Source organism: Hemiscyllium ocellatum, chromosome 23, assembly GCF_020745735.1.
Source record: "Hemiscyllium ocellatum isolate sHemOce1 chromosome 23, sHemOce1.pat.X.cur, whole genome shotgun sequence".
Taxonomy (NCBI): domain Eukaryota; kingdom Metazoa; phylum Chordata; class Chondrichthyes; order Orectolobiformes; family Hemiscylliidae; genus Hemiscyllium; species Hemiscyllium ocellatum.
The window spans coordinates 8,448,269-8,472,274 of NC_083423.1; the positions used below are offsets into that span (position 1 = coordinate 8,448,269).

General features: G+C 41.9%; 1 protein-coding gene across 1 annotated transcript in view; it reads left to right on the plus strand.

Annotated features, from left to right (window-relative positions):
- The first annotated feature begins 403 nt into the window (after positions 1–403).
- Positions 404–24,006, plus strand: part of taf3 (TAF3 RNA polymerase II, TATA box binding protein (TBP)-associated facto) — a 184,869-nt gene continuing 161,266 nt past the window's right edge. The window contains exons 1-2 of the mRNA XM_060842637.1: positions 404–820; positions 21,529–21,771. Coding sequence (XP_060698620.1) covers positions 655–820; positions 21,529–21,771 — 409 coding nt within the window. The 5' untranslated portion in view covers positions 404–654. The remainder of the gene's footprint in view (positions 821–21,528; positions 21,772–24,006) is intronic.

Consider the following 24,006-nt stretch of genomic DNA (forward strand, 5'->3'; position numbering starts at 1 on the left):
CTCTCCCTCATTCCCCCCCCTCCACTCTCTCCCTCATTCCCCCCCTCACTCTCTCCCTCATTCCCCCCCTCACTCTCTCCCTCATTCCCCCCCCCTCCACTCTCTCCCTCATTCCCCCCCCCCCACTCTCTCCCTCATTCCCCCCCCTCCACTCTCTCCCTCATTCCCCCCCTCCACTCTCTCCCTCATTCCCCCCCCCTCCACTCTCTCCCTCATTCCCCCCCCTCCACTCTCTCCCTCATTCCCCCCCCCTCCACTCTCTCCCTCATTCCCCCCCCCTCCACTCTCTCCCTCATTCCCCCCCTCCCCCATCCAAAACCGCCGTCTCCCGGGTAACCGCAGCGTCAGGCCCGACGAGCCGATGCGGCCGCCTCGATCGTTCGAGCCGCCGGCGCTCGATGTGCCTGGCCTGGGAGTCCAGGGAGCCGGCGGGCGGCGGGGACACAACATGGCGGCTCGGGAGTGAGGGGCCGAGCGGCAGCGGCGGCGGCGGCTCCGGGCGCAGTGCTGCCGTTTGTCTGAGGGCGGGGAAGTGATGGTGGTGACAGGAGAGACGGAATAAGGCCATGGCGACCCGCCGCGTTTGAAGGACACCGGGGTGGGTGGTGAGGGGGGGGAATTTTGTTTTGAAATTATTATTATTTTGAGGCCGGGATGTGCGACACTTACGGTCGGGCCTTGCTGCGGGTGGCGGTGGCTCAGATCTGCCAGGCTCTGGGATGGGACTCGGTGCAGGTCACGGCCTGCGACATCCTCACCGATGTGCTCAACAGGTACATCGAGCAACTGACCCGGGGCTGCCATCGTTACAGCGAGCTGTGTGAGTACCATAGGGCCCTCAGAGCTGCACCCACCAGAGACACACACCCTCATTACACCCCCCCACACATACCCACACACACCCTTCACCCAAACAACCTCTGTCTCTGAACTGCCAGCCCGCACTGCACCCTGTAGGCCCGCAGTTCAGAAGATCCAGAGACTGGAAATAAAAACATCTTTATTCCCAAATAAAAAGGGGGGTGGGGGAGTGCCTTGACAGGTTGAGCGCTGGGATGACTCTTCCTCTGATTGTTCTCTGGCAGCCACAAGTAACGGCTCAGTTGCTTAGGGTCTGGAAGGAGTGGCAAAAGGTTTAAGAATCCTTGGAATTTTCTATCCCCTCCCACAGAGCCAAGGATGTTCTGTTCAGCTGAAGGCTGACACACTCATAGAGGTGTCATTGGGATTTAGAAATTCAAGGGGTAAACGTATAAAATTGTGAAGGGGATGGGCAAGGTAGAAGGAGAGAGGATGTTTCCACTTGCCTCTGAAACTAGGACGAGAGGGCATAGCCTAAAAATTAGGAGGAGTAGATTTAGGACTGAATTGAGGAGAAACTTCTTCACCCAGAGGGTTGTAAATCTGTGGAATTCCCCACCAGTGAAGTAGTTCACGCTACTTCACTAAACCTTTTTAAAGCTAAGACAGTTTTTTTTGGACAATAAAGGAATTAAGGGTTACGGTGGGAGGGCAGCTAAGTGGAGTTGAGTCCACAAAAGGATCAGCCTGATCTTATTGAATGGCAGAGCAGGCTCAAAGGGCCAGATGGCCTACTCCTGCTCCTAGTTCTTATGTACAGTGCAGAAACAGACTCTTTGGTCCAACTTGACCATGTCGACCAGATATCCTAACCTAATCTAAACCCATTGCTAGCACTTGGCCCATATCTCCCTAAACCCTTCCCATTTATATACTCATCTAGATGCCTTTCATATGGATGGATCTTTTGAGTATTACAGGATTTGGGATGCTGTAGCAGGGTGTAGGCTAGAAGGGAAATCAGCCCTGATTGTTCTGAATGGTGGAGTTGACTCGAAAGGCCAAGTGGCCTGTTCCAGTCACCCTTTCTCACATTCTCACTAGGCCTGGATGTTCCTGCTTGTAATGCTGCTTGTTTACAATTGACCAGCTCCATGGATATGTAATTTCACCTCAAATCTGACTGAGCATGTTATTTTTCAGTGTTGGCAGCTGAACATCACTGTAAAGCAAACATTGTTTAATACAAACTTAAATTTTTCCTTTTTCCCCATTGTCATTTGAGTGAAGTAGGGTTCTAATGAAGTACAAAATAAACAATAAGCATCCACTGTTTTGAGCACTTAGTATCTGCCATAAGCTTCCCCTTTCTTCCTTGTCCGATGGTGTACATTCTTCAATTACAGTTTGACTCAAATTTTCCTTTGTATTTGCCTGTGTTTCACCCACTGGGCAAATTACACCCCCCCAAGTTGTTCACTCATGCACCCATCACATCACACCATACCATGTCAGTTTCCAGGTCAGATGCAAGACATTGGACTTGTACATGTCCCACCTTCTACAGAAATAGACCCACGGATCCAGGAATCTAAAACCTTCAATCGTGCATCAATTCTTTATCTGCTATGTCTGCCTATTTCTATACTCATCAGAATGTGGCCCCTGATGTAATCTAGCAATTGCATCTTTTAAGGTTCTGATTCTCAATCTATAACATAGCTATCTAGATTGTTGGAGAGCTTCATCCTTCGTTTTACCTGTTATTTGTATCTATATGAACTTCGACTTCTGTCACCTACTCCCTTCAGATTCCATGCAGCCATTCATTGATATCCTTGATCCTGGTCTTAGCATGGCAACACAGTGACCGGTAGTTGCATCTGTACCACAGAAAAATGCCTATCTGGACCCTTCACTATTGAATCTCTTATCATTATGATCAGTGGTCACGATTCCTTCTTTGACTGCACTTCCGTAAGCTGTGCAATAACCATATCTAAAAGCATTCTGAAAGCTCTCAACCTCAAGAACCCACTTTATGTCTCTGGCTAATACTGAAGCTCTGAAACCAGTGCTTGAGCTGGTCAGGCCTGTGGCATCTCCTGCTCATGTGGCCATTTAGATTGCCAGGCGCATCTAAGACTTCGCACCTCCCACAGGCCATACATAACACGTGATTGAGCTCCCTTACTCTAAGGCAAGTACAATATAATTTAAATTGTTTATTTTTTTTAATAAGGTCTAACTTTTTAAAAGGACTTTAACTTTTCCTTAATCTAAATGTAAAGTGGAGAAAAATCATTTGCCCACTCCAGGCTAATCTGTTTTGTGCTGATTTAATTTTGCCAACCTTTCCAAATGCTGGTGGGTTAAGCTACTCCTCCAAATGGCTCAGTCTCTTGTTCATCTTGCCGCTGGTTTTATAGCCATGATCTCCTCCAAAATCTTGCTGTTTCTTGCACTGGTTTAATGGCCCCAAACCTCTCTGATCTCTCACTCTTTCTTGTGCTTGTTTTATGGCTCCAATCTTGCCTTTGGCCTTGACAAGGGTTCTCACAACATTTAAGAAATATTTAGATGTCTTAAAATGTCTCAAAATGCAGGGCTATGGGCCAATAGCTAGATAATGGGATTAGGGTAAATAGGTGCGTAATAACTGGCACAGACACGATGAGATAAAGAGCCTCTTTACACGTCACAAACCTCTATGACCATGACAAATACACATCAACTCCAGATGTAACCTGTTCTCTGACTATTTGGTTTTAAAGTTCCAAACACTGACAATATTGACATTTAGTTGATATTTTCCCAGTGACATCAAATGTAAAAATGCTGCAGATATCTTGCATATATGAGCAAATTTTAAGGTTATATTAGTTAATCTTTATGTAAGTAGTAATTGTATTTTGTAATTACAAGTGCAATGGTCATGTATTTTTTAATGTTTTCTGAATAAAAACTGAAAGAACTGTGGATGCTGTAAATCAGAAACAAAAATAGAAATTACTGGAAAAGCTCAGCAGGCCTGGCAGCATCTGTGGAAAGAAGTCAGAGTGAACATTTTGGGTCGAGTGACCTTTCCTCAGAATAAACCTGTGATACTTGGAATGCTATACCGGTTTAAAAATACCTTGATTTAATTTGGAGCAAATTTCTTAAATTTCTAAACACCAAATTATCTGTTGCAATGTTGTTTTTGATGAGGTACAAAAGAACTGAAGGGCAGTTTTAGGTTTTGTTTGGAGACAAGACTTAAGTGTGTGATAACCATTATATGAATGGATGTATTGTATGTACGCTTTATAGCATTCATCCACAGAAACATCTATGATATCTTGATGAATTTTATAACTACACATAATGGGCATTATATATTCAGTGTTTAGCTCCAAATTTGAATGGTAGTAAATGACAGTTCCATGTAAAAATATTCAGTCACCTGCTGACAATTCCTGTTATTGTTCACCAAATATTTCTTTAGGCTGTGGAGATGAGGATATAGTCTAAGAAATACCAGTTTTGTATTTTACAGATGCATTTTGGCATTTGTTAAGTATGTTTTTGAGGAAATGGAAGAAGGTTTGTTCAATATTTTCAGATGTCATAAGACTCTATTTGTGTGTGGCAATCCTTGCAACATCTTGGAACTAAGGTTACAATTTTGTTGCATTAGAGTTTGGATGGTTGCATCCTGACTGTGACTTTTATATGAACTTGGTATTTGGTATATATGTGTTACATTTGATACTGATATTTTCTTAATTAGTTTAATAGCAACTATGTATAGATCAGTTGATACTCTTACTGATGTGGTACGCTTCTGAAACACCAATGTCTTTATCAAGAAATCAGCTAGGAGGCGCTTCTGAAATTAATTGTGAATGAACAGCATTAGTTTCAATGAATACAGCTGTGAACTCAGCATACTATGGCAATTTTATTCAAATAAGCCATTTATTTGCCCCTTATGCTTTTGGACTTAGGTGTTTTTCAGTGCAAGTCTGCAGATCACTTTGATGAAAAAATGTTTAAAATGCAGTGAAGAATATTACAACACAGGGATAGCAAACCAAACGAAATCAGTCAATATCACTGGATTTGCAACACAGTGGTCTTAAAACATTCAGTGACCCTCAAAAGTGTTCAATTGTTCCTTGCCAGACTTTATAAATAAAAGATCTCGGACACCAAGTTTATATTTTAAATAAAAAGCAACAATTTATTGTTAAGAATGTAACTGTAGAAAAACACAGATAAACTACAATGCAATTTAATTAATATCTATAATCTAAGCCTAATCTTTATTGAATATAAAACCCCATACACACTGACAGACAGACACAGCAATGGGACAAATTTGAATAAAAATGATAATTTGCCAGTTTGATAACCATTTCAATGATGGATATGACAGATTCTAAAGCAAAATGGTCTTCTGCCAAAATTCCAGTCAATCAGTTCACTTTTTGTTCCTCTATCAACATTCTCTATGGTTGGCTGGCCAGCTTCAGTCCTCCCTTGATTGGCCAATTCAGCTATTGGATTGGAGGCATATCAACATTTTGTTGCCCAATCATCTACAGACTTGTTGGAGCAATAATTAACCTGCGCTATCTTTGCAAGCTAGTTCCCAATAACAAACATCAGTCTTTTGCTTTCTCCTCTTTTAAAACAAGCTACCGTTCAAAGATTAATTCTCAACTGCAACTCTGAGTTGTAAACCAGTAATGAGAACAATAATGACAGTCTCAACAAGGAACAGAATGCTAAACTGTACAGTTTCTTTTAGTTTATTATTTATCCAGTAATGTTACCAATCATATTGATCAAGAAGTTCTAAGTTCAATCCCCAGTTTTTGTGGAACTTTCCAAATGCAACTTGGGATTGTGTTGAAACTGTTAAATTTGGTCTTAGTGTCCCTGCATTATGAAAGTAAAAATTAGTTTAGAGTTCATATTCTTGATTTCTGTCAGCGATCTTTGATAGAAGTATACCCAAACAATAAGATTGTGCTTTGCCACGATATTCCCCATTATTAAAACACATCACTCTTATAAATATTAACACTGATCTAATTAAATGGTAGCAGGTCCAAAGCTTTTATATTCTTATAACAAGCAAACAAGGGAAATGCACAGTCCACCTCAGCAAGAGGCAATGTTTTCAAGAGAAAGGGGAAGAAAGTTGAAAAGAGGGACAAATAAGTTAGATGGCTTATAAAATAATTATGGATTTCGAGCATACCTGAAAGGGAACAGATCTATGTAGATGTTTGCATACATTTGTTCACATAGTAGTTCAGAAGATTGATTTTGCCATTTAGATGACTGTGTAACCACCGATCATCAATCACTTCCACAAGCACCATAAATGCCTTTACTGTTTAAGTAATTGCATTTTGAGGGAGTTTATTTAAAATGATCTTTCATTCATCTTTTCAGTACCAAGTCTGTTGGAAAATGGCTAGCAGGTTTTGAGGTTGATGTGTGGGCCTGATTGAAAAGGGTTAATGGACCTTTACAGGAACTTGATTGAGTTAGCCTTTCTCTGGATTTTTGTTTTGGTCTGATGCTTGGGGTAATCAGCTAAATTAGAGTTGGTGCTAAATGCATGAGTATTATTTTAGGTGGAAAAAAAGTCTGCAATTCCTTACAGGACTGCAGGAAGCAGTATTTCCACAGGTTTCCTGTGACAATGTATATTAAAATGTGTCAGATGGTTTACAATCATTTGACCATTACAAGTAGCAAATATATTCAGTATTTTGTGACTTGTTCTGGAAGCCCCATTAAGAACCGTATTATTTGTGTGAGATGAAATTTCGGTACATTCTTACTAGTTTGTCATAGTCTTTGAAATCTATTGCTAGCAGTTAATGTGGGACTTCATCAAGGTCATTTTTAGAAAGCAACTCCTAATCAGACTATTGCTATTTTGAAGCTGATAATGATTTTTCGAAGTTCTCCATTAGTTTTTCACTTGTACATTTATGTCCAAGTATGATGAACCTATCCATCCCAAATGTGAGTGTCTTGGGAAGAGAATATCACTGGCAAGGCCATTTGTTGATCATCCTTGTGTGCCCCTGAGAGGGTGTAGTGAGCCATCTGTTTGAACTGCTGTAATCCATATGATATAAATACATCTACAGTGCTGTTGGGATATTCCAGGATTTTGACTTGGTGACTGTGAAGAAACAACGATATACTTCCAAGTCTGAGTGGAGTGTAGTTTGAAGAAGAAGTTGCAGGTGGTCATGTTCCTATGTGGCTGTTCCCCTTGTTCTTTTAGATGGTAGACGCCTTGGTTTTGGAAAGGAAACTTATGAGTTGCTGCAATGCATCTTGTGAATGATACGGACTGCTACCACAGTCCGATTGTGGCGGAGAGAATGAATGCCCCACAAAACACGCATTCCCTTATAGATCAAAAATCTGATGAATTCATCCTTAAACATATCCAATAACCCAACCTCCACTGCTCTCTGAGGTAGAGCATTCTGATGATTTACAGTGCTCTGAGACCAGAAATTTCTCCTCAACACTGATTTAAATGACAGCTACTCAATCTTCTTAGCATCTAGTCAGTCAAGCTCTTCTGATTCCTGTACACTTCAATGAGTAAGCACCTGTCCTGCTCCCAACCTTAATTATCCTTGAGGAGCATCTTGAATCACTGCAGTTCTTGTAGTGTAGATGGACCTATGGAGTGAGTTCCAGGATTTTGATCCAGCGACAGTGAAGGAATGGTGATGTAATAAATCAAGATGGTGAATGAAGTGGAGGGCACCAGCATATGTTCCCATATGTCTGGTGCCCTTGTCCTTTTGAGTTGAAAGTGGTCACCAGTTTGGAAAGTGCTGTCTCAGAAACCTTGATGAATTTCTGTACAGCTAGAAGATGGTACACACTGCTGCTACTGATTTGTCCGTGTTGAAGAGATTGAATGTTTTTGGATATGGGCTGCATTATCCTGGATGGTGTCAAGCTTCTTAAGTGTTGTTGGAGCTGCACTCATCAGGCAAATAAGGAGTATTTTATCAACACTCCTGAATTGTGCTTTGTAGATGGTGGGCAGGCAGTGAAAAGCAGGAGGAAAGTTACTTACTGCAGTATCTCTAGTCTCTGATTTGGTCTTTAAGCTATTGAATATATATGGCTTGTCCAGTTCAGTTTCTGGTCAGTGGTAATCATCCAAGATGTTGGTAGTGGAGGATTCAATAATGGTGATGCCATTGAATACTAAAATATGATGGTTAGATTCACTTTTGTTGGAAGCTGTCATTGCCAAGCATTTATGTGGCATGAATGTTATTTGTCACTTTTCTATCCAAACTTGGATATTGTCCAGGTCTTGCTGCATTTGGACATGGACTGCTTGAAGTATCTGAGGAATCATGAATGGTGCTGATCATTGTACAATCAGCAGCGAACATCAACTTGTGCAAAGAACTGACAAATAGAATACAATGTAGAGAATACAAAGTTAAAGGTTATGCACTTTGGTGGATGAATAGATATGTAGTCTATTTTCTAAATGGGGAAAGGCTTCAGAAATCTGAAACACAAAGGAATTTAGGAGTCCTAGTTCCGGATTCTCTTCAGGTGAACCTGAAGGTTCAGTTGGCATTTCGAAAGGTAAATGCATTCAATATGCGAGGACTGGAATATAAGAGCAAGGATGTACTGCTGAGGCTGTCGTTATACTGCATTTGGAATATTGCTATACCTTAAGGTCAACACTGATGATGTCTCCTAGCCAGGGGACGAAACGTTTGCAACAAAAACTCCCAGCTCGGCGAACAGAACCACTACAACAAACACCCGAGCAACAAATCTTCGCACAAACTTTGAACACCTTAAGGTCTATGGTCTATAATGCATGAGTTTGATTCACTCTCACATATCAGACCATGAGTAGCAAATGGTGAACAGAAATGGGTCTCTGGCATAAAGTTCAAGCTCGAAGCTTTTAAGATTTGCTAACTCATCAAATTGCTATAATACAGATGGGCCTAACTCTGCTGCTAATCTTATGGTCTTATGGCTAGGAGTATGGTAAGTGCAGCAGCATGTCTTTGATACTATTGCCTGAATGTCAGGGCTCACAGCCTTTGAAGTAGCTAGTGCCACTTCCTGCTGCTTCTTGATATCACATGGACTGAGTTGTATTGGCTGAAGACTGACACCTGTGATACCGGAATCCCCCATCATTGAGGATGGAGATATTTGTGGAGACTCCTCCAGTGCATTACATAATTGTCCAACATGATTTATGATTGGATGTGACAGGAGTAGTGAGCTTAAATCCAGATTATCCTTTGTGGAATCACTTTGCTCTGTCCATCACTTGCTCCTTATGTTATTTGGCAAGCAACCAATCGGATAGGTACATGGATGATAGTACAATGAAGGGTCCAATAGTTAGAGTAGGATAAAAAGTTGGCACAACATCGAGGGCTGAAGGGCCTGTCCTGTTCTCTGTTCTGTGACTGTCTGTGTGGAGTTCGCACATTCTCCCCATGTCTGCATGTATTTCCTCTGGGTCCCTCTATTTCCTCCCACAGTCCAAAGATGTGCAGTTTAGATGGAATGGCCGTGCTAAATTGCCCATAGTGTCCAGGGATGTGCAGGCTATGCAACACCTACTAAGAAGCAGATGAGTCAGCTATGACTGACAAGGGAAGTTAAGGACAGCATAAAAACAAAAGAAAAAGCATATAATATGGTGAAGACTAGTGGGAAGCCTTTACGTCCCCCTGAGGATAACTTAAAAAAAAACAATAATTTGGGGAGAAGATGAAATATAAGAGTAAGCTAGCTCGTAATTAAAATAGATTGCAAGAATTTTGTTTAGTTATATGAAAGATACGAGAAAGGTAGAATGTACATTGATGTCTGGAAGTGGGGAACAAAGAAATAGCAGAGGAACTGAACAGGTACTTTGCATCAGTTTTCACAGTGGAAGACAACAGCATCATATCGGGACTTGAAGAGACTCGGGGTCGTGGTGAGTGTAGTGGCTGTTACTAAGGAGTTGAAAGTTTTGAAGATGGATAAACCACCCAGGTTGAAGGATAACAGCCCAAAGTTCTGAAGGAGATAGCTGAGAGATTGTAGAAGCATTGGATGTGATCTTTCAGGAATCTCTGCATTCCGAGAAGGTCCAAGAAGACAAGAAATTGGCTAATGTTACATCCCTGTTTAAGATGGATGGGAAGGAGAAGATAGGCAACACTTGGCCTGACCTCGGTCACTGGTAAGATTTTAGAGACCATTATTCGGATGAGATTGTGGAGTTCTTGGAATTGCATTGTAAAACAGGGCTGATCAGCATGGCAATGCTAAGGAGAGGTCATGCCCGATGAATTTGTTAGAATTCTTTAAGGACATAACGAGTCCCTTAGACAAAGGAGAGCCAGTGGACATGATCTATTTGGATTTCCAGAAGGCTTTTTACCAGGTGCTTCAAAAGAGGCTGCGAAGTAAGATAAGAGCCTCTGATATTAAGGGCAAGGTACTGGCATGGATAGATGATTGGCTGACTAGCAGAAGGCAGAGATTAGGGATAAAAGGGGTCTTTTTCAGGATGGTAACCAGTGACCAATGGAGTTCCACAGGGGTCTGTTTTGGAACCACAACTATTCACCTTAATTATTAACAATCTGGATGAAGGAACTAAAGGGCATTGTTGCAAAGTTTGCAAATGGAACAGATACATGGAGGGGCAGGCAGTGTTGAGGAAGTGGGGAAGCTGCAGAAGGACTTGAACATGTTAGGCGAGTGAGCAAACAAATAGCAGATGGAGTACACTGACAAAGTGTAAGTTATAGATTTTAGGAGGAAGAATAGAGGCATAGATCTTTTTTTAAATTGGTAAAGATTTCAGAAATCTGAAGTGCAAGCAACTTGGGGAGTCCAATTTTAACATTCTCTTAAGATTAATATGTGGGTTCATTTGGTGGTCAGGATGGTAATACAGTGTTGGCTAGAAAACAAGAGCAGAGATCTACAGCTATGGCTGTATAAGGTTCTGGTCAGTCTGCATTTGGAATGTTGAGAGGAGTTTTGGAGCCCGTATCTAAGGAAAGATGTGCTGACTCTGAAGGGGGTTTGGAGAAAGATTATAAGAATGATCCTGGGGATGATGGGCTTGCCATTTGAGGAGTGGTTGAGGACTCTGGATCTGTGAAGGATGGAGTATAGAAGGATTGGCGGTGGGGGGGGGGGGGTGTATATGATTGAAGCTTACAGGATACGGAGAGGCTAAATAGGCTGGGGCTATTTTCCCGGGAGCAGCAGAGGCTGAGGTGTGACCTTATAGAGATTTAGGAAATCATGAGGTAGACACATAGGTTGATTAGCCAAAGTCTTTTCCCCAGGGAAAGGCAGTCCAAAGCTAGAGTGCATAGGTTTAAGGTTCGAGGGAAAAGATTTAAAAGGGACCTAGGGGCACCTTTTTCATGCAGAGGGTGGTGCACGTAAGGAATAAGCTGCCAGAGGAAGTTGTGAAGGCTGGTGCAATTACAACCTTTAAAAGACATTTGAACGGGGCCATGAATAGGAAGGGTTTAGAGGGATATGGGCCAAATGCTAGCAAATGGGACCAGATTAAATTTGGATATCCGGTTGGAATGGACGAGTTGGACTGAAGGGTCTGTTTCCATGCTGTACAACTCTATGACTCTATGATACTGAGAGGCCCAGATTAGAGTGGACGTTGTTTCCACTTACAGGCAAGACCAAGACCTGAGTGCACTGCTGAGATGAGAAGCAATTTCTTCAGCCAGAGACTTGTGACTCTGTGGAACTGATTGCTGCAGACCATCATGGAGATCAACTGATTGAGTGTATTTAAGGCAAAGATAAGTAGGTTCTTGATGAGTAGCAGGATCGAGGATTATAGGGAGAAGGCAGGAGAATGGGGTTCAGAAATGTGTTGGCTACATCAGATGGTGGAGCAGACTCCATGGGCTGACTGACTTAATTCTGCTTCAATGTCTTATGGCCTTATTAACCATTCCTTCAGCATCTTTCATGGTCTTCTGATACTTCAGATTGGTGAAAAAGATTTTCATGTTGCTCTGTAAATTAAATTTTACTGTTTAAATGCATTTTTGTTTCTTTATTACCTGTGTCTGATGTGACCATCACAGTCTTTTTCATGCTTTTTTTGAACTTGGACATATGCATGTTTTCGATACATTTTAGTTTTTCTCGAGAAGAAATTACTTGTGAGTGGATGAGTTCTGTCCCTACATTGTTGTATTGATCAACTGACTTATTTCAAACCCTTTACATTTTCATTGTATTGCGTAAAGTCAATTAACAAAATTGTACAACTGAGAAAAGAAATCAGTATTGACAGCTAAGGAGTAATTACTATATCAGTACTTGTGTTAGAAAACTTGTTGAAGAATGTTGGGTTGAACTGTTGCCTCAACTAGTTAAGGGAATAAGTGCCTAAGCCACATACATCAGATATGTCCTAGATTCAATGTTGTGCTCATGATGAGTTAGCTGATTTTAAATAATAAGGGACCCTCAGTAGACCTCAGCTCCTATGGAGGAATGGAGTCATGTGAGTTTTTGCTCCTTTATTATGTAGCAAGTAAGAGGCATGTTGTTTATGGACATTATGGATATGTGATCAGATTTGGCTGTAATTGCTGCTATTCCTTCTCTTGCCATGATTCACCAGCCTGCCAGCATTTTCAACCAAAGAATAGCGTCCTAGTAACCATATTTCAGTGAGGTGGGGCAAGAGGACTGAAAAGAAATTAACTCTTTGACAGCCATATTCCACGAATGAATTAAAAAACACCTAGACTTTGAAGCAAGCATGAAACGTGGTAGCTTTGTGAAACAACCTTTAGGTACAAAGATAAATATTAAAAGAGCAAAGCTAAAGGCTTAGCCATGTTTCTAATATGGATGATAGTATAATCCCAAAGATCATCTGTATGGTGAACTAATCACTGGGGCACAACCATTTGGTGTCCATTTCTCTGCGACATGAGCACATGCAAGTAAGCTATGAAGATGGGAAAAATTGAAAGTGAGACCTGGGAGGCAGTTGTTAGTGGCCACAAGCTCTGGATGCAGCAAATGTGGAAGAACATTGGAAAAGGTGAAGAGAAATGAAAATCTAAGTTGATCAAGAAGAAGGCCCACGTGAAAAGAGGCAAGCTGGCCATGCATTTTCTCTGCCCACTATCTACCTGAGCAACAAATATGGTAGAGACTTCTGCTTGAGTGAAGTCTCTGAGTTACATGAGACCATACTTAACAACGAGTTGACCACAATGGCACTTTTCCTGAGGTTTCACTTGAGATGCAATTCACACACACCAGCTTCTGCAAACTGTTGAAGTTTATTAAAGCATGTAATGCTAGGTGACCCCCTTTGTTTTATTTCAAAAATATACTTTATTCATAAAATAATTTGATGGTCTGTACAGTTGGTCATGCCATACATAACGTAAACATTCGCATACAGAGATCAGAATTTATCATTTGTATATACATGTCTGTACATTTATCAATCATATATCCATATATTTAGCTGAGGCATTAGCAGAACCCAAGTGACTGCATGGTCCCCTGTTCTTCTTAGGCAGACAGATGTTACACGGTGGTCTTTCCCCACCGTGCTTTGGCGGCAGCTGCCCCAAGCTTCAGAGCATCCCTCAACATGTAGTCCTGGACCTTAGAATGTGCCAGTCTGCAACACTCAGTCAGGGTCAACTCCTTTAGCTGGAAGATCAACAAGTTTCAGACTACCCAGAGAGCGTCCTTCACCGAGTTGATGATCCTGCAGGCACAGTTGATGTTCGTCTTGGTGTGCGTCCCGGGGAACAGACCGTGGAGCACAGAGTCCCGCATCATGGCACTGCTCGGGACGAACCTCGATAAACACCGCTGCATTCGTCTCCAGACTTCTTCAGCATAGGCACATTCCAGAAGGAGGTGTGTGACAGTCTCGTTTCCCCCCCCCCCCCCGCAGCCGCTTCGAGGGCAGCGTGCGGTGCGGCTGAGAGTCTGGGCGTGCATAAAGGATCTCACAGGCAGAGCCCTTCTCACCACCAGCCAAGCCATGTCTTGGTGCTTGTTGGAAAGTTCTGGCGATGAGACATTCTGCCAAATGGCTTTGACAGTCTACTCAGGGAACCGCTCAAGAGGATCCACCCCCTCCTTTTCCCAAAGGGGCTCAAGGACACTGCGTGCTGACCACTTCCTGATGGACTTGTGGTCAAAGATGTTTTCTTCATAAGCTTCTCCACGAAGGTCAGGTGATACAGAACGTTCCAATTCCTTGGAGCGTTCTGCGGCAGCGGGGCCAGACCCATCCTTCGCAACACCGGGGACAGGTAGAACCTCAATACATACTGACACTTGGTGTTTGCGTACCGGGGATCCACACACAGCTTGATGCAGCCACACACAAAGGTGGCCATCAGGGTGAGGGTGGCATTGGGTGTATTTTTTCCCCCGTTGCCCAGATCGTTATACATCGAGTCCCTTCAGACCCAGTCCATCTTTGATCTCCATATAAATTGGAAGGTGGCCTGGGTGATTGCAGCGGCACAGGTTCTGGGAATAGGCCAGACCTGTGCCACGTATAACAGCAATGACAGTGCCTTACACCTGATGACCAGGTTTTTTCCCGCGATGGAGAGTGATCGTGGCTTCCATCTAACCTACACTATTCCATGTATGTCCATATGCTTGTCCAATGACGACTTAAATGTACTTAAAGTTGGCAAATCTACTACCATTCCAGACAAAGCATTCCATACCCTTACTACTCTCTGAGTAAAGAAACTACCTCCGACATCTGTCCTATATCTATCACCCCTCAATTTAAAGCTGTACCCCCTCGTGCTCGCCGTCACCATACTTGGAAAAAGGCTCTCCCTGTCCACCCTATCTAACCCTCTGATTATCTTACGTCTCTATTAAGTCACCTCTCAAATCTTCTTCTCTCTAACAAAAACAGCCTCAAGTCCTCAGTCTTTCCTCATAACACCTTGCCTCCGTACCAGGCAACATCCTAGTAAATCTCCTCTGCACCCTTTCCAAAACTCCACATCCCTCTTATAATGCGGTGACCGGAACGGTACACAATATTCCAAATGCAGTTGCACCAGAGTTTTGTACAACTGTAGCATAGCCTCATGGTTCAGGAACTCAATCCCTCTATTAATAAAAGCTAAAACACTGTATGCCTTCTTAACAACCCTATAAATCTGGGTGGCAACTTTCAAGGATCTGTGTACCTGGATACAGAGATCTCTCTGCTCATCTACACTACCAAGAATCTTACCATTAGCACAGTACTTTGCATTCCGGTTACTCCAACCAAAGTGAATCACCTCACACTTGTCCACATTAAACTCCATTTGCCACCTCTCAGCCCAGCTCTGCAGCTTATCCATGTCTCTCTGCAACCTACAACATCCTTCGTCACTATCCACAACTCCACCGACCTTAGTGTTATCTGCAAATTTACTAACCCACCCTTCTACGCCTTCATCCAGGTCGTTTATAAAAATGACGAACAGCAGTGGACCCAACACTGAACCTTGCGGTACACCACTGGTAACTGGACTCCAGGATGAAAATTTCTCATCAACCATCACCCTCTGTCTTCTTTCAGCAAGCCAATTACTGATCCAAACTGCTATATCTCCCACAATCCCATTCCTCCACATTTTGTACAATAGCCTACTGTGGGGAATCTTATCGAACGCCTTGTTGAAATCCACATACACCATATCAACCAGTTTACACTCATCTACCTCTTTGGTCACCTTCTCAAGGAACTCTATAAGGTTTGTGAGGCACGACCTACCCTTCACAAAACCGTGCTGACTATCCCTAATCAAATTATTCTTTTCTAGATGATTATAAATCCTATCTCTTATAACCTTTTCCAATGCTTTACCAACAACTGAAGTAAGGCTCACTGGTCTATAATTACCAGGATTGTCTCTACTCCCCTTCTTGAACAGGGGAACCACATTTGCTATCCTCCAGTCTTCTGGCACTATTCTTGTAGACAATGCAGATCAATGTCAAAGGCCCGGCAATCTCCTCCCTGGCTTCCCAGAGTGTCCTAGGATAAATCCCATCCGGCCCAGGGTATTTATCTATTTTCAAACTCTGCAGGATTTCTAATACCTCTTCTTTGTGAACGTCAATCACACCTAGTCTAGTAGCCTGTATCTCAGTAATCTCCTCGACAACATTGTCATTTTCTAGAGTGAATACTGTTGAAAAATATTCATTTAGTGCTTCCCCTATCTCCTCTGACTCCACACACTGAGATTATCTCCAGGTTAACTGTGGTTAACTCCAGGAAAGGTAAGAGAGGTAGGCAGCTAGTGCAGGAGTCTTTTGTGGATGTACCCATTTCAAACAGGTATGCTGTTTTGGAAAATGTAGGGGTTGGTGGATTCTCAGGGGAATGTAGCACAGACAGCCAAGTTTCTAGTATTGAGACTGGCTCTAATGCAATGAGGGGTATGTCGGGTTCCAAGAGATCAATTGTGTTAGGGGATTCTCTAGTTCTAGGTACAGACAGACGTTTCTGTGGCCAGCAACGGTAAAGCAGAATGGTGTGTTGCTTCCCTGGTGCCAGGGTGTCTCAGAGAGGGTACAGAATGTTCTCACGGGGGAGAGGGGCCAGCAAGAGGTCATTGTCCACATTGGAACCAACGACATAGGAAGGGGAAAGGTTGAGATTCTGAAAGGAGATTACAGAGAGTTAGGCAGACATTTAAAAAGGAGGTCATCGAGAGTAGTAACATCTGGACTACTCCCAGTGCTACGAGCTAGTGAGGGCAGGGATAAGAGGATAGAGCAGATGAATGCATGGCTGAGGAGCTGGTCAATGGGGGAAGGATTCATATTTTTGCATCATTGGAATCTCTTTTGGGGTAGAAGTGACCTGTACAAGAAGGACGGATTGCACCTAAATTGGAAGGGGACTAATATACTGGCAGGGAGATTTGTTAGAACTGCTTGGAAGGTGGGATTGCAGGGGAGGAGGGTTGGGACCCAGGAAGATAGTGAGGAAAGAGGTCAATCTGAGACTGGTACAGTTGAAAACAGAAGCAGGTCTAAACAGTCAGGGCAGGCAGGGACAAGGTAGGACTAATAAATTACACTGCATTTATTTCAATGCAAGGGGCCTAACAGGGAAGGCAGATGAACTCAGGACATGGTTAGGAACATGGAACTGGGATATCATAGCAATTACAGAAACATGGCTCAGGGATGGACAAGACTGGCAGTTTAAAGTTCCAGGTCAGGCAGCATCCAAGGAGGAGGAGAATCGAAGTTTCAGGCATAAGCCCTTCTTCAGGAGCTTGCAGGGCTTATGCTCGAAACGTTGATTCTCCTGCTCCTTGGATGCTGCCTGACCTGCTGCGCTTTCCTAACAACATATTTTTCAGCTCGGATCTCCAGCATCAGCAGTCCTCATTTCCTCCTAGCTTAAAGTTCCAGGATATCAATGCTACAGGAAAGGTAGAAAGGGAGGCAAGAGAGGAGGGGGTTGTCATTTTTGATAAGGGATAGCATTACAGCTGTGCTGAGGGAGGATATTCCCGGAAATATATCCTGGGAAGTTATTTGGATGGAACTGAGAAAAAAGAAAGGGATGATAACCTTATTGGGATTGTGTTATAGACCCCCCCAATAGTCAGAGGGAAATTGAGAAACAAACTTTTAAGGAGATATCAGCTACCTGTAAGAAAAATTGGGTGGTTATGGTAGGGGATTTTAACTTTCCAAACATAGACTGGGACTGTCATAGTGTTAAGGGTTTAGATGGAGAGGAATTTCTTAAGAGTGTACAAGACAATTTTCTGATTCAGTATGTGGATGGACCTACTAGAGAAGGTGCAAAACTTGATTTACTCTTGGGAAATAAGGCAGGGCAGATGACTGAGGTATCAGTGGGGGAGCACTTTGGGGCCAGCAATCATAATTCTATTAGATTTAAAACAATGATGGAAAAGGATAGACCAAATCTAAAAGTTGAAGTTCTAATTTGGAGACGCCAATTTTGACAGTGTTAGGCAAGAACTTTCGAAAGCTGATTGGGGGCAGATGTTCGCAGGTAAAGGGACGGCTGGAAAATGGGAAGCCTTCAGAAATGAGATAACGTGAATCCAGAGAAAGTATATTCCTGTCAGGGTGAAAGGAAAGGCTGGTAGGTACAGGGAATGCTGGATGACTAAAGAATTTGAGGGTTTGGTTAAGAAAAAGAAGGAAGCATATGGAAGGTATAGACAAGATAGATCAAGTGAATCCTTAGAAGAGTATAAAGGAAGTAGGAGTATACTTAAGAGGGAAATCAGGAGAGCAAAGAGAGGACATGAGATAGCTTTGGCACATAGAATTAAGGAGAATCCAAAGAGTTTTTACAAATACGTTAAGGATAAAAAGGTAACTAGGGAAGGAATAGGGCCCCTCAAAGATCAGCAAGGCAGCCTTTGTATGTAGCCACAAGAGATACTAAACAAGTACTTTGCATCAGTATTTAGTGGAAAATGATATGGACGATATAGACAGTAGGGAAATAGATGGTGACATCTTGCAAAATGTCCATATTACAGAGGAGGAAGTGCTGGATGTCTTGAAATGCACAAAATTGGATAAATCCCCAGGACCTGATCAGGTGTACCCAAGAACTCTGTGACAAGCTAGAGAAGTGATTGCTGGGCCTCTTGCTGAGATATTTGTATAGTCACAGGTGAGGTGCCGGAAGACTGGAGGTTGACTAACGTGGTGCCATTGTTTAAGAAGGGTGGTAAGGACAAGCCAGGGAACTATAGACCAGTGAGCCTGACATTGGTGGTGGGCAAGTTATTGGAGGGAATCCTGAGGGACAGGGTGTACATGTATTTGGAAAGGCAAGGACTGATTAGGGATAATCAAAATGGCTTTGTACATGGGAAATCATGTCTCACAAACTTGATTGAAGTAACAAAGAGGATTGATGACAGCAGAGTGGTAGATATGATCTACTGGACCTCAGTAAGGCGTTCGACAAGGTTCCGCATGGGAGACTGATTAGCAAGGTTAGATCTCATGGAATACAGGGAGAACTAGCCATTTGGATACAGAACTGGCTCAAAGGTAGAAGACAGAGGGTGGTGGTGGTGGTGGTGGGTTGTTTTTCAGACTGGAGGCCTGTGACCAGTGGAGTGCCACAAGGATCAGTGCTGGGTCCTCTACTTTTTTGTCATTTACATAAATGATTTAGATGCAAGCAGAAGAGGTACAGTTAGTAAGTTTGCAGATGACACCAAAATTGGAGATGTTAGTGGACAGTGAAGAGGGTTACCTCAGATTACAACAGCATCTTGACCAGATGGGCCTATGGGCTAAAAACTGGCAGAAGGAGTTTAATTCAGATAAAGGTGAGGTACTGCATTTTGGGAAAGGAAATCTTAGCAGGGCGTATACACTTAATGGTAAGATCCTAGGGAGTGTTGCTGAGCAAAGAGACCTTGCAGTGCAGGTTCATAGCTCCTTGAAAGTGAAGTCGCAGGTAGATAGGATAGTGAAGAAGGCGTTTGGTATGCTTTCCTTTATTGGTCAGAGCATTGAGTACAGGAGTTGGGAGGTCATGTTGCGGCTGTGCAGGACATTGGTTAGGCCACTGTTGGAATATTGCGTGCAATTCTGGTCTCCTTCCTATCGGAAAGATGTTGTGAAATTTGAAAGGGTTCAGAAAAGATTTACAAGGATGTTGCCAGGGTTGGAGGATTTGAGCTATAGGGAGAGACCGAACAGGCTGGGGCTGTTTTCCCTGGAGCGTCAGAGGCTGAGGGATGACCTTACAGAGGTTTACAAAATTATGAGGGGCATGGATAGGTTAAATAGGCAAAGTCTTTTCCCTGGGGTTGGGGAGTCCAGAACTAGAGGGCATAGGTTTGGAGTGAGAGGGGAAAGATATAAAAGAGACCTGTGGGGCAACTGTTTTACACAGAGGGTGGTACGCGTATGGAATGAGCTGTCAGAGGAAGTGGTGGAGGCTGGTACAATTGCAACATTTGAGAGGCATTTGGATGGGAATATGAATAGGAAGGGTTTGGAGGGATATGGGCCGGGTGCTGGCAGGTGGGACTAGATTGGGTTGGGATATCTGGTCAGCATGGACGGGTTGGACCGAAGGGTCTGCTTCCATGCTGTACATCTCTGTGACTCTATGACAGGATAGGGGAGTTTGCTGGGTCCGGGTGGGATGCCCTTCAGAAGGTTGGTGTGGACTGAATGGGCTCAATGGCTTGCTTCCACATTGTCGGGATTCTATAATTCCAACTGCTAATTAAAAGTTTGGACTATTTACACACCACAGTTCTGGTGTGCTGTTCACTGCACTGTCATGATAACAATGCAGGTTCTTAGTTGACAGAAGTGTCTTACACATTAAGGCTTAAGTATTTCTTAATTAAGACAACATTGAAAATGTTATATTTTTACAGTAGCATAGGCAAAATAAATAACTTTGCTCTTGCTGAAAAATATCAAAGTTTAGTTTGAGAACATTTAATAATTGCTGAGGGAATATTAATGCTGAAAAGTGATAATTTTTAAAATTCCTTGGATGTCTCTGGCCAGGCCAGCATCTATTGCCCATTCTAATTTCCCAGAGGGCATTTGTTGGTCAGCCACGTTGCTGTGGGTCTGCAGTCACATGAAGCCTAGACCAGGTAGAGATGGCCGATTTCCTTCCCTGAAGGATACTAGTGAATCAGATGGATTTTTCCCACCAATCAGCAAGAGCATTGATCATCATTAGATTCTTAATCCTAGATTTTTATTGAATTCAAATTCCACCACTGCCATGGTGAGATTTGGAGCCAGGTTTGTAGGACATTAGCTAGGTCTCTGAATTAATAGTCCAGTGACAATACCACTAGTATACTCCCTAAGTATGATCATCAACATTGGACTAAACACTAATTCAGCTTCATTTAAGTTCATTTTATTGAGAAGTTGAGTGAGGATTTGTATTAGGGACAGCCTTCCATGGAGAGAATGGGATATATTGGAATAAGTTTAGAAGTTTGCTGTGGAACCTGACACATAATGATATCACCTGATAAAACCTAATTATTTTGACATCTGCGGTAATTGATATATTTTCCAATAATGTATATAAAGCCAAATGTATATTAATGCAGGTACTTTTTCTACAATTTAACAATACTTAGTCATTCAAATTCAAATGTAACTGTCTTGTTACTTTTATTCTGCCACCACAATGAATTCTGCTGTTGATTTAGTTCTTTCAATTTATGTTCTAAAAATGCTACAGTCTACAAGACATTAATGATAAATAATGACTGACCAAAGGTGACAGACTGAATTGTTACTGTACTTTTGAAAAGTGGCAAAACTGGATGCATAAATAATTGTGTTGATTTACCACTGCTTTTCTGGAATTGACGGTATTGAATTTTTTCTACACAACAACAGGAAAGTCGCAAGAAGAAGCTCAGTTCCTTCCCAAAAGGAAGGAGGGTAAATTGACAGTTAGATTGCTTTAGGTTACTGTCACCTATAACAAAAAAAAGCAAATGAACAGATCGGCCTGAATGAAACTGTATCGTGTTAATATTGTACTTAGAAACTGATTATTTACCTCTGCTTTCCAGTAGTACTTAACCATGCCATTAAACTTTCTTTATTCTTTGCCAGATGGCCGGACGGATCCTGTTTTGGATGATCTCGGCCAGGCGTTTAAATTAATGGGAATCAGCCTTTCAGAACTTGAAGACTATATTCACAACCTCGAGCCCATTGGATTTGCACACCAAATCCCAGCATTTCCTGTCAGCAAAAACAATGTACTTCAATTCCCTCAGCCTGGAACCAAGAGTCTTGCTGATGAGAAGGAATATATTCCAGAGTACATGCCTCCGCTCATCTCATCACAGGAAGGTGAGATCTTTAAGCGTTAAACTTGACTGGTTGGAAATGTAACATGGGCATTTAATCAGAAGCATCAGTAAAACAACATATTAGTAAGACGTTTATTTTAACATTAGCATGACAAATTTTTGTAGTGTAACATCATCAGTTAACAACGAATGAGGATGTGAGTCGTCGTTTTGCACCTTGAACCTCCTTTGTTATTCAGTAAAACCGTAGATTATCTCATCTCACTTTTATCCTGCTTAAAAACTGCATCACTTCTGCAAACTTTTAAAAGTTAAACCAAAGTAAGAATGAGCAAAATTGCATTTATATAGATCTTGATCAATGCTTCACAGAAATGTGTCACTACCCAATGAATTACCTTGAAGGTACAGTCACTGTTGCTTTTGGTGCAATGTTTGTACGTGCACCACAAGCAGTAAATGTAGAGAACAACCAATTCATTTCTGTTTGTTAGTATTTTAGGGAGAAATATTGAACAGAAATTGGGTGAATACCTTGATGTTCTTTTCATCTAAAGTATTGAAAAAAGCATGATAAATATTCATTTCACCTGAAATATGCCATTTCCATCAGTCCATTCCTGCAAAATTGTACTGAAATATAAATTTAGTTTTATGCATACAAGATTCTTTGAAAAGGACTACTTCAAATCAGTTAGAAATTTCACTTAAGCACAGGGCAGTATTGAGGAATTCAGAGTTGTTTCTGCAATCCATCAAGGTTAAATACATTCCAAATTTGTATCTGCAGTCTTCTTGATAATCTTGTATCTTATGCAGTCTATTGTTGTGCTGTATGCCTGAGCAAAAACCTCTTTTTGATGTTGGAAGTGATCCAATTTGGTACTAATAAGGTGAGACATTTATTATTAGAATTTGAAAAAGAAATAAAGACCAATTGGGGCAGCATTGTGGTTCAGTGGTTAAGTACTGTTGCCTTACAGCACCAGGGTTCCAGATTCGATTCCAGCCTTGGGTGATTGTCTGTGTGGAGTTTGCATATTCTCCCCGTGTTTGCGTGGGTTTCCTCTGGGTGTTCCCACAGTCCAAATATGTGCAGGGCAGGTGAATTGGCTATGCTAAATTGCCCATAGTGTTAGGTGCATTAGTCAGAGTGAAATGGGTCAATAGGGTGGGTTACTCGTCGGAGGATCGGTGTGAACTGGTTGGGCTGAAGGGCCTGTTTCCACACTGTAGGGAATTGAATCTAATATAACCTAATCTAATTAAATACTTTTACATTCAGAAATCTTACTAAATACCTTCTATATTTGCAGCTGCTGAGAGCATTCTCAGAAGAGAAGTGAAGGTGTAATGGAACCTAAATCAGATTATTCATTCACAATAAGTGCTTTTCATTAGTTGCAAACATGCAGTCTGCTTGTGTTTTAAGGATGGATTAGATGCTTTTTTTCAGAACCTCGGAGTTTTACTTGTATGCTTTTTAAATAAGCTCATAAATGGTCAAAGTTATAAACATTTTTTATGCGCTTTATAATTTGGAGGAGGTGACCTTTGTCAATTTGTGTCTGTTTGAAATACAAATATTTCTGAGTCAAGAGATTATCTAACCTTTGACCACATAATCTAAATTGACTATCAACTACAGGTTCTGCGATGTAAGGGGCACCATCCTTCATATGCATCTTTAACTAGAGAGCCAGTCTTCCTCTGTGAATGGTAAAGATCCCATGGATCTTGCTATACACACAATTGATTGACCTGTTGACCATAACAACAGTCATGTGCTTTCAAAGTAATTCATTATATATTTGATTTTATTTATTCTGGGAATGTGGCAACATTGACAAGCCATGATTTATCATCGGTCCCTAAGGGTATTAAGAGTCAAACATGTGGTGTGAGACTAGATTCACAGTTGGGTAAGAGTGAGTGGCAGTTTTCCCTCCCTGAAGGAATTAGTGAGCCAGCTGTGTTTTTATAACACACTGGCAGCTTTCATTGTCATTTTTCTTTCTGGTGTCAGGGTACAAATTGCCAGATTTATTGCATTCATTGCTACAATTTGTCATAATGGGAATTGAACTCATGACCTTAGATTATTTGTCAGTATAACCAATAAACTACTGTACCTCCTTTATGTGAATTGCTTGGGATTTTCTGCAAGATTTAAAATGCGCTATTAAATGCAAGATTTGGAGATACTAGTTGTAAACTTACCTAATATTTGCACGTCTTTAGATAATTTATGTGTTAAAATGTGCCTTTTTTGGTT